This window comes from Polypterus senegalus, chromosome 7, assembly GCF_016835505.1.
Source record: "Polypterus senegalus isolate Bchr_013 chromosome 7, ASM1683550v1, whole genome shotgun sequence".
In the NCBI taxonomy this organism is placed as follows: Eukaryota; Metazoa; Chordata; class Cladistia; order Polypteriformes; family Polypteridae; genus Polypterus; species Polypterus senegalus.
In genome coordinates, this window is record NC_053160.1 from 29,630,489 (window position 1) to 29,648,661 (window position 18,173).

At 36.6% G+C, this 18,173-nt stretch overlaps 1 protein-coding gene across 3 annotated transcripts in view; it reads right to left on the bottom strand.

Annotated features, from left to right (window-relative positions):
- The window catches only part of iqgap2 (IQ motif containing GTPase activating protein 2), a 225,485-nt gene that overhangs the window by 44,895 nt on the left and 162,417 nt on the right, over window positions 1-18,173 (bottom strand). For all 3 annotated transcript variants that reach the window (XM_039758410.1, XM_039758409.1, XM_039758411.1), the window contains 8 exons: window positions 15,399-15,468; window positions 10,557-10,765; window positions 10,300-10,449; window positions 9,063-9,226; window positions 6,867-7,091; window positions 4,745-4,885; window positions 3,343-3,427; window positions 2,394-2,626 (listed from right to left, as the gene is read on the bottom strand). In XM_039758410.1, coding sequence (XP_039614344.1) covers window positions 2,394-2,626; window positions 3,343-3,427; window positions 4,745-4,885; window positions 6,867-7,091; window positions 9,063-9,226; window positions 10,300-10,449; window positions 10,557-10,765; window positions 15,399-15,468 — 1,277 coding nt within the window. The remainder of the gene's footprint in view (window positions 1-2,393; window positions 2,627-3,342; window positions 3,428-4,744; window positions 4,886-6,866; window positions 7,092-9,062; window positions 9,227-10,299; window positions 10,450-10,556; window positions 10,766-15,398; window positions 15,469-18,173) is intronic.

Sequence of the window (18,173 nt, forward strand, 5' to 3'; positions counted from 1 at the left end):
GTTTTGGATTGCAGCAGATTTGGAGACAAAGTACATGTGCAATACCACTCTTTATTTAGGAAAAGATCCCAGTGATCCAACAGGAGAAAAGACTTTGAGATCGTGGTCATAAAGCTTATGGAGCCGTTTCTGGACAAACGCAGAACCGGAACAGCAGCCAACTTCTTCACGTCACTTTTGCTGGCTAATAGACTGCTGCACGGTAACACAACTCTGCTTGGCTCCATAAGTAAAGTGAGATGTGAACTTCCACCTGCAGCTAAAGTCACAGATCTCTCCAAACATCTGTATTTCACACCTTGGTTTTAAGATTACTTCATCTCTACGGAAACTGGAATGACAATTAGCTTTACCTGTTACTGCTTAGCCCTTTGTAAAAGACTTTATAAAGACTGGACATTACAGGCCCTATGACCCTGGTTGACAAACAAATACATGATGTTCCGGCACATACTAAATTTAATTTAACCTTGACATACAGTGCATCCGGAAAGCATTCACAGCACATCACTTTTTCCACATTTTGTTAAGTTACAGCCTTATTCCAAAATTGATTAAATTCATTTTTTTCCTCAGAATTCTACGCACAACACCCCATAATGACAACGTGAAAAAAGTTTACTTGAGATTTTTGCAAATATATTAAAAATAAAAAAATTGAGAAAGCACATGTACATAAGTATTCACAGCCTTTGCCATGAAGCTCAAACTTGAGCTCAGGTGCATCCCGTTTCCCCTGATCATCCTTGAGATGTTTCTGCAGCTTAATTGGAGTCCACCTGTGGTAAATTCAGTTGATTGGACATGATTTGGAAAGGCACACACCGGTCTATATAAGGTCCCACAGCTGACAGTTCATGTCAGAGCACAAACCAAGCATGAAGTCAAAAGAATTGTCTGTAGACCTCTGAGACAGGATTGTCTCGAGGCACAAATCTGGGGAAGGTTGCAGAAACATTTCTGCTGCTTTGAAGGTCCCAATGAGCACAGTGGCCTCCATCATCCGTAAATGGAAGAAGTTTGAAACCACCAGAACTCTTCCTAGAGCTGGTCGGCCATCTAAACTGAGTAATCGGGGGAGAAGGGCCTTAGTCTGGGAGGCGACCAAGAACCCGATGGTCACTCTGTCAGAGCTCCAGAGGTCCTCTGTGAAGAGAGGAGAACCTTCCAGAAGGGCAACCATCTCTGCAGCAATGTACCAATCAGGCCTGTATGGTAGAGTAGCCAGACAGAAGCCACTCTTTAGTAAAAGGCACATGGCAGCCCGCCTGGAGTTTGCCAAAAGGCACCTGAAGGAGTCTCAGACCATAAGAAACAAAATTCTCTGGTCTGATGAGACAAAGATTGAACTCTTTTGTGTGAATGCCAGGCGTCAATTTTGGAGGAAACCAGGCACCGCTCATCACCAGGCCAATACCATCCCTACAGTGAAGCATGGTGGTGGCAGCATCATGCTGTGGGGATGTTTTTCAGCGGCAGGAACTGGGAGACTAGTCAGGATAAAGGGAAAGATGACTGCAGCAATGTACAGAGACTTCCTGGATGAAAACCTGCTCCAGAGCGCTCTTGACCTCAGACTGGGGTGACGGTTCATCTTTCAGCCAAGATATCAAAGGACTGGCTTCAGGACTCTGTGAATGTCCTTGAGTGGCCCAGCCAGAGCCCAGACTTGAATCCGATTGAACATCTCTGGAGAGATCTTAAAATGGCTGTGCACCGACACTTCCCATCCAACCTGATGGAGCTTGAGAGGTGCTGCAAAGAGGAATGGGCGAAACTGGCCAAGGATAGGTGTGCCAAGCTTGGGGTATCATATTCAAAAAGACTTGTCGATGCAACTTTGACAGCCATTACAGCCTCAATGTATTGAGCAAAGGCTGTGAATACTTATGTACATGTGATTTCTCAGTTTTTTTATTTTTAATAAATTTGCAAAAACCTCAAGTAAACTTTTGTCACGTTTTCATTATATGGTGTTGTGTGTAGAATTCTGAGGAAAAAAACGAATTTAATCCATTTTGGAATAAGGCTGTAACATAAAAAAATGCGGAAAAAGTGATGCGCTTTGAATACTTTCTGGATGCACTTTAAGTATCAAGTGATTCATGCTATTTCATCCTGTTTGCATTTTTGTGGAAGTCTGTTTTAACATTGCAGATAAATACAAGAATAATTTAAAACAGCCATTTTAAACAATTCTGAAAATCTAAATACCTTTACCTCAAAACCATATCTTGGCAATTAAAGTGTGCTTTAGTGTATTTATATAATTTTTTTTTTATATTTATATGAAATCACACAATGACAGCTAATGCTTATTCTGCTGATGAAAAATACCATGACAGGAGGCAAACATAATCAAATGAAATAAACTACATTTGAAAATTGTGTACCTGAACTTCTGATAGGTTTGGCATATGTAGCTGTTCATAGATGTCATATGTGCATTTTCTCCTTCAAACAACTTGTTAGAAGCAGCATGCTGTAGGACTTTCGCCACAGAGCCCAAGTTTCTCCTTTGATCAGAATGCAGTTGTCCTCCAGCACTCATGTCAATGATATCAAAGCCATCAGGTGCCACAATGGCAGGGTTCATGTAACGATAGTACAGCAAGTTTCCAACAATCTGTGCAAGGTATTAAATATAAAAGTCTGTAGCTGGAAGACAGTGATCACTCTCAATCAGTTCAGTAAAGCAAATAATTTAAACCTAACTGTAGCCTTTATAAAACATACTCTTAATAAAGATCTTTGCAAATGTAATTGACAGCAATAAAAACTATTTAATATGAACATTAAGATATATATTGTATATACATATGAAATAAATTCAAACCATTTAATTTGAACATGCTTTATCAAATGTTTTTTAAGTGTAAATAATAGTAAGTAAATTCACAAAATTAAAACATCACAGTATAGATACTTGTGTGGAAAATAAAACAGAACAATATTGAAAAGAACAGGCCATTCAACCTAAGGCGGCTCATAAATCCTATTCACATAATTTCTCCAGAATAACACTAGCTAAATTTTAATGGTTGCTATTGGGACGTTATAATTTTACATGAGTTCTACTGTTAATATTGCTAGGAATCCTTGTAACTAATTATTTTAAAAGTAAACTACTGCAGATAAAAACAACAATTCCAAATGGATGACTTCTGGCTGAATGATCAGTAAACCCCAACTACAAATTTAAATCACAAATACTTTATGATATAGTGGAATTAAATGAATTAAATAATTCATTCAAGGTAGGCTATATGAATTTAAAGTTATGAAGTGGTGAAAATACATATAAAATGTTTGTAGCATATGATAAAAAGCAAATATGTCTACCTTCAAAAGCTCATCCTCTGTGGAATCTGGGAATTTTTCATGCAGAGAATTTTTCAGAACTTTGGCAATGTATCTCATGCCATAACTGCATGCAAACAAACAAATAAAATGATTTTAAAACTTACCCTGATGAGCTTTAAAACAAACATGTAAAACATGCAGTATTAAAAGGAATTTATGTACAGTATACAACTTTGCAGTGCTACCACAAAGGCATCAAGTAAAAAATACAGTAACTTGATAGAGAGTCATTACTTTTGATAACAAAATGTAACAACGTAATACCAACAATACATGAACCAATACTTCAATACATCTCTACTTGACAACATAATAACCATTTTATTAGCTTCACCTGTCTCTTCCACTTAAAACTTCTCAAATCAGTCATAGTGATTCTCAAATCATACAAAGCCCATCAGGATGTGCATTATAACAATGTGAAATTACATGTTCATGACTGTACACAATACAGAGTAAGAATACCTAATATTAAAGATTAAGCTGGTTTTGAACGGGATATTGTAGGCCTTAAATTCCCCAGCACTGATATACAAGGAACAAGCAATCCCATTCTGGTTCCATATGCAAAAGTGACATAGGCACAGTATATTATGAGAAGGCCACCATCCAGAAAACATCTGTCCGATAACAGTACTAAACTTAGAAGCACAGTTTTGATGAAAAGGCTGAGAGTTGGAGTAAAAGAAAGACAGGCTCATTTCATTCAACTGACACCCAAGTACAACAGTGGTACAGCTAAAGATATATGGAAATGCAGAACACACAACAACCCAACCACATTTCCTTCTTCAATAAAAAACAATGTGAAAAAACAGAGTCCATGATTCCAGTGTAAATTATATTACCAACACAGGCTGAGAGTGTTAACTTTAATAATTAAGGATGTATTTCCTACACACACAGTTGCTCCCCTGGCATAAATTGAGCAGCAATTAACTACCAAGGGACAAAACAATGATTATAGATATCTATTCAGGGAAGCATCGTGCCCATTAATAATGCTCCATGCCATTACAGTAGACTTGGAAAACAACAAACTGGTCTTAGACGTATGAGAGCATATTCTTAATGTACTGCACTGTCCAGTCTCAGACTACAAATAGTGAACCATCTAGCGATTACACAGCTGAAACCCTTAGTGTGAGACAATAATTATATGAAAATATTTTAATTTAATAATAAAATCCATTTTATTTAACGTCCCTGATCACATGTACATTGGAATGCCCCTTGTACATTAAACTATAAAATTCTAGAAAAGGTAAAGCCAGAAGAGAATTTTTGATTTATGTAAGCAACAGTATTCTCTCATCTATCCTTGCTGCTACTAATAAGATTTCTTTTGGCTAAATTTAAGCCATAAATAAATGATACTTACGGAATGTTATCCAATGATGAAATGATGGAATTTAAAATTTTATCTGTGGCTCCACGCAAGGTTCGATTTGATACTTCTAATTTGGTCTGTACCTCTTCATGGGATAAAGCTTGCTCAGTTGTCACATCATAAGGCAATTTACTATTAAGCAAACAAAATTATATAATTACAAAAGGAATTAGAAGTGATATTACACTTCATTTCTAATGTACAAGTACAATGAGAGCATGATGTGGTTATAACGTAAAAAACAGTGACAAATGGTTCAATTAAAGTGCATTAAACAGCAAATATGGCACTTAGAAACAGTCAGAAGGTACTGTAATTTTCTTTTAATTTGTATTTAAATTTTAATATGTAAAATTTTTTGTTTTAGAAGGGAATAGCAGCCAGTCAAAGAAATTTTATGAACAAAGCCAGAAAAATTCATGTCCCTTTTGATGTTACAACTTTTGGAGGTTTGCTACAAAAAGTCATACTTTCAGAAAGCCTATATACTGTACAGTATGTTGGAGATGCCAGCAAAATAGAAATGAGAAGTTTGGGGTTGCTGAACCTGAAGAAGCAGTAGATAGTTCTGCACTGTAATTGAGAACTGGCAGATCCTGTCCAGATGTCCTTTACTTTAAGGATAAAAACTGTTTCTCTCTAAAGTGAAAGGATTAAAATTATATGGTTGTTTCTATTTTAGTATCTAATATATTGTTTTGTTTTGATCAATACAGTAGATGCATTACAGTTATGTTTTGGATATGCTGAATGTGCCCGTTTTAAAATTTGTGAATATGAGTTTAAAAATCTCTGCATTAAGTAAGGAAAGATTAACTGTGCATCCCTTAAATTATCTTCTGCAATTCTAAGCAAACAATCCTTTTTGAAAAGCTGAACAACTCCACTGGTATGTGTCAAAGTACTGTGTGAGTGAAAATGTACATGTGATTTGAAGTCTTTCATATCTATGATAATCACAAATAAATGATAATTTTAAACCTGCGCAATACTCTAGGAGTGTTGTTACAAGTAAAACCAACAAAAAGAGTGAGAACCAGAGCTGAAAACAGAAAATTATGCTTTAGGAGGAAATGCAGGAAAAAAGTATATTTATAATAAAAAACAGGACTGGTGGCAATAACGTATAACACAAGAACTTTGAAAGAGACTTGTGAGCTCACATTGATAATACATCCTCCAGAAAATATGCTAAAGTAACTGAAAACATGAAAATGTTAGATAAGACACTAGCAGCTCAGCTCAATTTCAATACATGCTATAATGATCTAGCGTGACCATATTCAGAGTATCAACTTTTGCTGTTGAAATGCCACTACAAAGATATAGCTGCTCTAGAAGCTGTTCAACCATTGAACAACCAAATGAAAATTCTTTGGAAAGCAAAAATCTGAATAAATGCTAAGAATCAACCAGCTACATTATAGATTAACAAATATATCAAACACATTCTAATCTACCAATAAATCTTTTGTAAAACAGGCCACATAATTAACTCATTCCTCCAATAAAAAAAATAACCCCAAAGATTAGTTACCTAAAGGTCATCATAAACCACTCCCCCAAATATATGCATATTACATGCAATGACAGTTTTTGTTTCTATTCTTAAAATCCCAACCCATATCAAAAACACTACAAATTAGAAAACAGTCACAGAAGTCCTTAAGAAACCAATACAGTCCCAGCTTTCATATAAGATTTTAGTCTTGGTCTAAACTAGCATCTACTGGTGTAATAGAGGAAGAAAGAATGAATGTGTCTGATGCTCACTGACTTTAAACAATGAAAGGAAAATGGGAGTCAACAACATATGGTTTAAGGCTGCAAATGCAAACTTGTGTTTGGCCCATAGGCACAGACTAAACATGTTCCTCTTTAAAGTGACACAAACACACTCCTTTTTGTTACTAAAAGTGGCTACATGCAAAGGTGTGATAAGATGCATTAAAGACTGCTTAAACTGCTACAAAACTGTACTTAATAGTACTTCAATATTTTCCTTAAGTCAATTAATTGGATACCTATGATGAAGTTGTGTATAAATAGTTTAGAAATAAAGATACTCTGGAAGGTAAAAATAACGTAATGCTTTTCTATTTATTTAGTTTACCTTGCTTCACCTGTAGTTGTTTCCAACTGATTCACCCATGCCTTATACACATCGATTGGGTTGGTGTTGATGCTTAAAGACTTATCTTCAATAATCTCTTTTACCACTGGAGCCAGCAGTTGCCTCAATGCATTTTGTCCACGAGCACCACGGTTAAAACTAACCACCATTTTTATAACAGTTGGGTTTCCGGTCACAATATCTTGAACTTGGTCCACTTTCGATCTGTTTACAACAAAAACAGGCAAACAGCTCTCACTTTAGGGTTTATTTCTTTGCTGTACTAATCTAACTGCAGAGACAGTATTTTACAACTCAGTTTGTAATAAATACTTGTGCAATATAATTCATTTTATATTTTACAAGAAAGCAGTAAAATATGCAATGAAATTAATTTGTGATACAGAATATTTAGAATCTTGTGGAATTATGACTATTGTGACTAACCCCACCCTAATAACAAAAAACGCATTAAGAACCATTCTACATATATTACAGTTTTTCAAGTTGAATCCTGGGTTAGCACTGTGGCTGCAGGTTTTCATTCATGTCTAATCATTTCTAAACTATTTTTTAATTAGCTACTCTTTTCTCTCCTCTTATTTTTGCATTTATAAAAGTGTACAAGTATAACATTTATATTTAGAAAAACAGAAATATTCATATTTACATAGCTTTAAAGGCTTAACTTTCTTTTAACATTTTCAAGTAATTCACATTTTTCTGTGGAGTTCGCTCCCTTAATCCTATTTATCTTCTTATATAATACGCTACTGAAGGCTGTTCATTTCTGTCCAGGACTTTAAATCACCTGTAGCTCGCAAACTGCTTCACCTATTGACCTGATATTTGGTACACATATACTACGCGACATCTACTATCCGCTTTTGGGGACATGATTTTTATTACTCTATTTTTATTTTATTTTCCTGTAGAATCAACTCTTGGCAGCCACATGCGTATGTGCACCGTTCTCATTTCCTACCACCTTCGTGGTCACTTCCACTGCCTCTTCACATCTTTAATCATTCTTGAGGTGGATTGAAGACTTAAGTGCCAGCTTAAGTGAAGAATTAAGAAAAACGCACTAAGTAATTGCAACAGAAAAACTAACTTAATCAGTTTTAACGCGAAAAGATGCAGATAGGAAGCAGCAAGCGCATCAACCTCTGAGCAAATGAATGCTAAACGTACACAGAAAGAGTATAAAAGCTATAAGTCAAATGTATTCACTGCACGTTATTGTGCAGTATGCAGTTACTGGTATATTGATAATTATTGACAAACAGTACAGACTCGGGAACAAGAGATACTGAATGCTAAAGCGGAGCCACTATTTCAGGGTCATGTTTAGGGTAGGGGATTATCACCTTACGGTGAAAATCAATGCATTGGTACACTTACTGTAGCCATATTAATATATATTTTTTATGGGCCGTCATTCCACCTATACTCAGAGTAATCTAATTGGCTAATCCCAATTGTCTATCTACCATCCTATTAGTGATCCTTTAACTAAACTTGAATCAAGATTTGAGTAAAACAATTTGTTTGGGGTTTCAAAGATCAGCTATCCCTAAAACGGGTTTTTACAGCCAATCATCACGTTTAATTAATTATTTTCAACCCTCTCATCCAAGTCTAACGTAAAATCACCTATTGAATTCGAGATGACATTAGCAATTAGTCATTCCTTACTCTGTTTCTTATTTAAGATCCAGTAATCCAATACACTATTATTTGCCCTGAACTATCCCTATATCTCCCTTATTTAGTCCATTCCATTATTTAAACCGTTGTTCCTATTTGTACTAATTAGTAACAAAAGGATTAAATCAGTGGTTCTCAAATTCCCCCATGACTATGTGTTAAGTTTCTGCTTTTTTTAATGTGTCTATTCAGAAATTGATACATTCCCTATAAATCTCCAAAAGACATGGCAAAGAATATATCACAGTGTACAGTACTCCATTGCAACCAAAGTTCACTTGAATTTGCAGCAAGAGCACCAGAGACCTCCCTAAAAGGTCTGGTAACAAAAAACTAATTTCACTTGAGCTACTGCTAGCTGAATAGATAGTAAAGTGCCAGTTATGAGGGGGGGTGGGGGTAACCCAACACTTGTGACAGGTAAGATTTTCTAAAGAACTAAGACCCACAATACAAAAATTATTATTTGTCTTATTGTTTACTTACTTTATTTCCTCTTCCAATGCAGTTTTGAAGAGTTTTAGAAGAAGGTATTCCTCTCTTTGGTTTGAAGCATAATTGTACAAAGTAAAAACTACAGTGTCCATAAATTTAGTTGACTTATTCTGGGGCATCTGGAAGATTAGTTTTGCCAAGTATGCGGGGTTAGTCTGCAAAAGCAACAACAAAGTCTCATTTAAATCTTACACTCATATTTTAACTACATAAAAGTAAGTAACATTATTTGCAATTTACATGCAATGTGCATCTTTGTCAGTGGATTAGCAATGCTTTAGTATATGAATATATTCTAACATTTATTCTACCCAATACCACACTACAAAATATGGCAATAAAAATATATACCTTTCATGTGCATGGGCTACCTCATTAGTGTAGTGAATTGTTGTTTCCTTTGTGTTCTGTTGTCTGTATTAAGGAAAATAGCCATGATGAAAGATAAAAAAGGAGCAATTTGAGGGTGTGCCCTGGCTGTAAGGGGTTGTTTTGCAGCCAAAATTACTAAGATGGAAATGAGAAAAGGGTTGAGTGATATTTAACAATTTTTTGTAATGGTGAGCAAGCATGAGTGAAAAAATCTTTGTTGTCAATGAGTTTGGTGTGAGGCTACTATTGATTAATAATGTAAGTCAGTGGCAAATTCTTGAACATAAAGAAAGTCACAATATTCAAACTAATTGAGGGTTGATATGTTCACGAAACTTCATACCAAAGCTCTGCCAGCAAGCAACTGAAATTCTTGTAATTCAGTGATACTATGAGCAGGAATGCTACTGAAACAAATATTGTATCAATCTAGTAAAAAACATTTATGAAGCCATAATAAACCATTTTTTTATGGAATGATACAGGCTGCATTCAAACTTTACTGGGTTTAAATGGGTGGTACAAGTGGAGAAGTATGGAAAAGAACATTATATAACCTATACTGTCAATTTGTTGAGATTTTAGCATTTTACCAACAGCAACATTCTACTGATTCAAATGAACTGAATTTCAATTTGTGTCACTTACTGAAATTTCACACCTATGATGATAAATGTGAAATTTTTCATTTTCTATGAAACATTTTAATCTTTACATCCAGAGATAACTAGGCTGAATTATTTTAGCAATTTTTTTTTTATTGGTTCTCAACCAGCCCATTATCCTAAACAGTTTACCTATACTTGATCTCTCCCACTTTCACTTACCCACTCGCTCATATACACTTTGCACTTACCTGAAGCAGATAAAAGAAATGCTGATATGCTTCTAGCTTCTTCCTTTTTTCCTTGCTTAAACCCTTTATTCCCTGCTTATCACCAGTAACTATCTCCTCCATATGACCTTTACTTTTCTTGTTCAGTTTCTTGCTATGTGAAACTACATCCTGTTAAAAAGATTAAAAGAAAAATTTATTTTGAGAAATTTTTTTTTTCAAGTGTCACAGTAAAAGTGGTGCTTTAGTATCCTTTGTTTCTTATTTTAAATGCTTACTTGAAGAGTGATTCTGTTTTTCACCAGCAACCCAATTTTTATGTCCATTAAGTTGAGATCCTTTTCTAGCTGTTGATTGGACCGTATTTTAGTGACTACCTCTTCCCGTAATCTTGTGACATTCAATTCTTCCTGAAAATCCAAATCACTCTGGTCTAAAAGGTGAACAAACTTGCGCACAACATTTAATGGTGGATTCTCTGCTCCTGCTGTAGTAAAGAAATTATATGTTAATAATTTTAAAGTTATAGTAAATTAACATCTTATAAATCTAGAGGAATTATGAATTGAATTGCTATTAGAAATAAACTGGATACATTAGGATTAAAAGTCAAGACGGAGGTAAAAAGCTTAGGGGTGATTGTTGACTGTAATTTGAATTTTAAATCACATATTAATCAGATCATTAGGACAGCATTTTTTCACTTAAGAAACATAAGTAAAGTTAGACCTCTTATATCACTGAAAGATGCTGAGAAATTAGTTCACGCGTTTGTTTTCAGTCGACTAGATTACTGTAATGCACTCCTCTCTGGACTACCCAAAAAAGATATAAATCGTTTGCAACTAGTGCAGAATGCAGCTGCTAGAATCCTAACTAGGAAAAGAAAATCAGAACACATCACACCAGTCTTAGCGTCACTACACTGGTTACCTGTGTCATTCAGGATTGACTTTAAAATTCTGCTTATGGTTTATAAAGCCTTAAATAATCTGCCCATTTTATATATCGGAATGTCTGACACCTTATATTCCAAATCGTAACCTCAGATCCTCAAATGAGTGTCTCCTTAGAATTCCAAGAACAAAACTTAAAAGAAGTGGTGAGGCGGCCTTCTGCTGTTATGCACCGAAAATCTGGAATAGCCTGCCAATAGGAATTCGCCAGGCTGATACAGTAGAGCACTTTAAAACACTGCTGAAAACACATTACTTTAACATGGCCTTTTTATAACTTCATTTTAATCGTAATTTAACTTAATCCTGATACTCTGTATGTTCAATTCATCATAACAACTATTCATGGTGGCTCTAAAATCGGTACTGACCCCTACTCTCTTTTCTGTTTCTTTTTCGGTTTCTTTGTGGTGGTGGCCTGCGCCACCTCCACCTACTCAAAGCTTCATGATGCTCCAACAATGATGGACGGATTAAAAGGAAGAAGTCTACATGACCATCATCATCATCAAGCCCTTCCGTGAGAATCCTAAATCCAAAGAGGACAGTTTCATTTATGTTATGTTATGTATGGCCATTGAACCTTACTCTTATTCGATGTTAATGTTGATTTATTTTTTTATAATTATGTCTTTCATTTTTCTATTCTTTAATATGTAAAGCACTTTGAGCTACTGTTTGTATGAAAATGTGCTATACAAATAAATGTTGTTGTTGTTGTTGAAACATTTTGCACTTGATTATTCATACACAGGCTTGTTATATTCGTGTTACTTACCACAAAGTAAAAGTAAACCACAAGTAAACTTAAAAAAAAAAAAATTAATGTGTACCATATCTAATCATGTGAAATGCTGAATTATAAATATATATTTCAAATACAGTGGAACCTCGGTTTGCAAGCATAATTCGTTCTGGAAATGTGCTCGCAATCCAAAGCACTCGTATATCAAAGTGAATTTCCCCATATGAAATAATGGAAACTCAGAGGATTCGTTCCACAACCCAAAACTATTCATATAAAAATGATTAATACAAAATATAAAGTAAAAATACATAAAACAAATTAACCTGCACTTTACCTTTAAAAAGAATCATGGCTGGTGTGAGTGAGTTTCTAAACTCATATTTCACCCAACGGAACGACTAGCGAAAGAGTGTCCCAAAGGAATCGCAGTCTCCCAGCGCTGTAGCAGTTTGCTGTATAAGTGCATCCAAAAAGATCACAGACATGCTATAAGCGCCTGCCATCGATGGGTGATACAAGGAACATTATAAAAGATCCCGCTACAATAAATAACAGCGCTGTTGCTGTTTCAAGCTGAATAAAGCTGGTGTTGTTAAAGTACTGAGACTCAGCTTCGTGTTTTGGGGCGCAAGACTCGCACTTCACAGCACACACACAGTCACAATGCTGTAGTAAACAGTACACGCTCATACGGATGTTGACTATATGAGTGAGGCACACAGACTCAGACGGAGAATAGGAGACTACCCTCAAGAGAAGAGAGAGAGAGAGAGAGAGAGCGCGAGCGACCGATATTAGGAGAAAGAGAGAGAGAGAGAGAGAGACGCGTGCGAGCAAGAGAAGGAGAGACGCGCGTAAGCGAGAGATAAGGAGAGAGAGAGAGAGAGAGACACGCGCGTAAGCGAGAGACAAGAACCATCAGCTCAGTTATGATCACATGATGCTCACAGATAAAGTGTATCCATGCTACTCGTATTGCAAGACATCACTCGTTTATCAAGTCAAAATTTATTAATACATTTTGCTCGTCTTGCAAAACACTCGTAAACCAAGTTACTCGTAAACCGAGGTTCCACTGTATATGTTTTCCATCTACATTCTGTACATGGTAATTTCTGGTTAAATATATTTACTGCATCACCATTAATTACTCATTCTAGCACTCCTATATACCTTTAAGTTAGCAATGTTAAGTTAGATCAACATCTAAACTTTCTGCAAAATCACTTAATCAGCTAAGAATCATGGCTTCTAATTTCATTTTGATGCTCATTGTTTTAAACAGAGGGTGGCACGGTGGCGCAGTGGTAGCGCTGCTGCCTCGCAGTTAGGGGACCTGGGTTCGCTTCCCGGGTCTTCCCTGTGTGGAGTTTGCATGTTCTCCCCGTGTCTATGTGGGTTTCCTCCGGGCGCTCCGGTTTCCTCCCACAGTCCAAGGACATGCCGGTTAGGTGGATTGGCGATTCTAAATTGGCCCTAGTGTGTGCTTGGTGTGTTTGTGTGTGTCCTGTGGTGGGTTGGCACCCTGCCCAGGATTGGTTCCTGCCTTGTGCCCTGTGTTGGCTGGGATTGGCTCCAGTGGACCCCCGTGACCCTGTGTTCGGATTCAGCGAGTTGGAAAATGGATGGATGGATGTTTTAAACAGAATTAGTTTTAAAAACTTAGTAAATACTGTGACTAGAAAACAGTGTTTCCCATGCAGCTATTAAATACAGGGAGTGCAGAATTATTAGGCAAGTGATATTTTGACCATATCATCATTTTTAATGCGTATATTCCAACTCCAAGCTGTATTAACTTGAATGCTTATTGGATTTAAGCACGTCAGGTGATGTGTATTTGTGTAATGAGGGAGGGTGTGGCCTAAGGAGATCAACACCCTATATCAAGGTGTGCAGAATTATTAGGCAGCTAGTTTTCCTCAGGCAAAATGGGCCAAAAAAGAGATTTAACTGACTCTGAAAAGTCAAAAATTGTAAAAAGTCTTTCAGAGGGATGCAGCACTTTTGGAATTGCTAAGATATTGGTGTGTGATCACAGAACCATCAAACATTTTGTTGCAAATAGTCAACAGGGTCGCAAGAAACGTGTTGAGAACAAAAGACGCAAATTAGCTACCAAAGATTTGAGAAGAATCAAACGTGAAGCTACCAGGAACCCATTATCCTCCAGTACTTTCATATTCCAGAGCTGCAACCTACCTGGAGTGCCCAGAAGTACAAGGTGTTCAGTGCTCAAAGACATGGCCAAGGTAAGGAGGGCTGAAACCCAACCACCACTGAACAAGAAACATAAGTTGAAACGTCAAAACTGGGCCAAGAAATATCTGAAGACAGATTTTTTTCAAAGGTTTTATGGACCAATGAGATGAGAGTGACTCTTGATGGACCAGATGGATGGACCTGTGGATCAGTAATGGGCACAGAGCTCCACTCCAACGTGGAGGTGGGGTACTGGTATGAGCTGGTATTTTTAAAGATGAGCTAGTTGGACCTTTTGCATTGAAGATGAACTCAAAATCAACTCCCAAACCTACTGCCAGTTTTCAAAGACACTTTCTTCAAACAGTGATACAGGAAAAAGACCATGATTTTTATGCAGGCCGATGCTCCATCACTTGCTTTGAAGTTCTCCACTGCGTGGCCAGCCAGTAAAGGCCTTAAAGATGAAGGAATAATGACATGGCCCCCCTTCCTCATCTGACCTAAACCCTATCGAGAACTTGTGGGCACTTCTTAAACGCTAGATTTACGGGGGAGAAAAACAATACACCTCTCTGAAGAGTGTCTGGGAGGCTGTAGTCACTGCTCCACAAAAAGCTGATCGTCAACAGATCAAGAAACTGACAGACTCCATGAATGGAAAGGCTTATGACTGTTATTGGAAAGAAGGGTGGCTATATTGGTCATTGATTGATTCGATTTATTTTTTGAAATGTCAGAGATGTTTATTTGTAAATTTTGAGGTGTTTGTTTATTATTCTCACTATAACAGATGAAAATAAACAAGTGAGATGGGAAAATTTTCATTTTTCCTTTAGTTGCATAATAAATCTGCACACTAATAGTTGCCTAATAATTGTGCACACATATGTATTCCCCTGATGATGTTCACACTCACATTTCCGTTGTGAAACATTCAGGTTTCAGGTTTATTAACATTTTAGATTGACTGATAGCACTGTGTTTGTTCCATATTAAAATTAATCCTCAAAAATACAACTTGCCTAATAATTCTGCACTCCCTGTAATTTCATACGATAGTTCACATAAATTGTAAATACTTGGCAGTTTTCATTAGTAAAAAAATCTAAAACAGTTATGTGGCTTGTTACAAGAGATTTTTAAAAAAGAACAGCAATACATAATACCAAACCAACATTACACAATACAGTAAAGAAAAGAATATTACTTACTCAATGTTCTGTAGTCAACACGGGCTTTATTTGCTCTTAAAAAGGCTTGCATTTTGATAATTTCTTTCTCCTGTAATGAATAGCATTTTAATGGGTCAAGACTGATTACATAAACAATAAAAGCAGTAGACCGTGGCTTAGTAAATCCGAAGTTAAGCCAGTTCCCAAATTGGCCAGCCATTTTGCATTTTGGCTACAAGGTTTGGCCAAAGTCCGAATTACTTGAAATGACCAGCGTATATGCTACTTTGGCTGGCCATTCCGCAAAGTGCCGAGAACTCCCTGGCCAAAATCTGATGCACTGATGTATGACTGTCCTGTCCGCTCAAGGTGCAAAGATGCTTAAAAACTTTCAGATGCAGATTCAGAAGTGAGTTTTCCATTCTGCACAAGAAACTGCTCAAGGCGGTTTTGTTCAGAAAGTGGACGCCACTTAAAATGGCCTTCCGCTCGCCTAAACACTAACCTTAATGTCAATAAAAATAGGTCACTGAAGTTAAGTCACTATTTAAGGGCTAAAATGATAACAGAAATGTGAAACCTACTTATATACCTAATCTTAATTATTGTGAAACAACCAAGTGGCATTCGCTTTCTAAACAAGAGCCGCCAATGCTACACTCAATGCAATTGCACTACTAAGTGCGCAACAAATCGCTGCTCATTCCTTTTTTCTTCCGACTCCACACATACCACTTAGAATTAAGGCCAAAAAGTTATATCATGGTCTCATCAGACCAGAGAATCTTATTTCTCACCATCTCAGAGTCCTTCAGGTGTCTTTTAGCAAACTCCATGCGGGCTGTCATGTGTCTTGCCTCTCCTCAGTGTGTGGAGACAACCAGGCACTGCTCATCACTTGTCCAATACAGTCCCCACAGTGAAGCATGGCGGATTCAGCATCATGCTGTGGGGGTGTTTTTCAGCTGCAGGGACAGGACGACTGGTTGCAATCGAGGGAAAGATGAATGCGGCCAAGTACAGGGATATCCTGGACAAAAACCTTCTCCAGAGTGCTAAAGACCTCAGACTGGGCCGAAGGTTTACCTTCCAACAAGACAATGACCCTAAGCACACAGCTAAAATAATGAAGGAGTGGCTTCACAACAACTCTGTGACTGTTCTTGAATGGCCCAGCCAGAGCCCTGACTTAAACCCAATTGAGCATCTCTGGAGAGACCTAAAAATGGCTGTCCACCAACGTTTACCATCCAACCTGACAGAACTGGAGAGGATCCCCAAATCCAGGTGTGAAAAACTTGTTGCATCTTTCCCAAGAAGACTCATGGCTGTATTAATTTAAAGGGGTGCTTCTACTAAATACTAAGCAAAGGGTCTGAATACTTAGGACCATGTGATATTTCAGTTTTTCTTTTTTAATAAATCTGCAACAATTTCAAAAATTCTTTTTTGTCTGTCAATATGGGGTGCTGTGTGTACATTAATGAGGAAAAAATTTAATTTAAATGATTTTAGCAAATGGCTGCAATATAACAAATAGTGAAAAACTGAAGGGGGTCTGAATACTTTCCATACCCACTGTATATGGACATGGTCTTTTTACCAATGTTTTGTCTTTTTGTTTGTATGTTGGATTGAAAAAAATAAAAAAGATTTATATATATATGACATATAATGAAATAGTAGTGCATTATTATGGTTTAAAAAGGAATATTTTAACTACTGAGTTCACATAATTCCCACACATTAAAAAACTAAATGCATGGGGAAAAAAAATGTGTGTGTAGATAGATAGATAGATAGATAGATAGATAGATAGATAGATAGAGAGAGAGAGAGAGAGAGAGAGAGAGAGGTGTGTGTGTGTGTTTGTGTATGTATGTATGTATGTGTGTAAGGCAGTTCTGAAGGCGAAGGGGGTCAAACACCGTATTAGTATGGTGTTCCTAATAATCCTTTAGGTAAGTGTAGGCGAAGGGGGTCAAACACCGTATTAGTATGGTGTTCCTAATAATCCTTTAGGTAAGTGTATATTATATATATATATATATATATATATATATATATATATATATATATATATATATATATACTGTATTCTCGTAATACAATTCAAATTAGTCATTGATAACTTAAGGACCCTTTTAGAACATGTACTGCAATTTTTTAATATTTTTTGGGTCTGTGTTCATTGTGCTCCATTTCACTTTAATGGACCACTTTCTTTCTTTGGTAATATTTTTAACTGATTTGTAAATCAGTTTGTGATATGCACAAACAGGAAATACACAAGTATCATAGTCAGAATGGAAGGCTGAATGCAACACAGAACAACCAACCTATATAAAGGTTTAATAACCTCTGTTTGTCTTTGGAATTTCTCTGAGTTCGACTATGCATACTAAGGACCTCATTTCAACCATCTGATCATATTGTGCTGTTTGTTTACCAAAAACACAAAAATGGCTAAGGGTATATATACTAGCCTTCCCCCATGGCTCTGCCCATGTAGTAGTGAAACATCAACCGGAATGTTCACGGAAATTCTAGAAAAAGGCCCGATGTAAATCTCTTAAGTAGTTCTCTCGTTCACTAGCTAAGTGGATGCAAGATATGCCACGAGGCTGGCGTGTGATTGAGGAGCGCCCCGCCCCCTCAGCCTGCTGCATCTCTCTCGGATGTAAGCAAATAAATCAGTACCGCAAGTAAACTATTATACTTAACGCGATGAAAGAGGTTACAAAATCAACCAGAATGTTCAGGCAAAATATAGAAAAAAAGCCTGATCTAAATCCGTTAAGTAGTTCTCTCGTG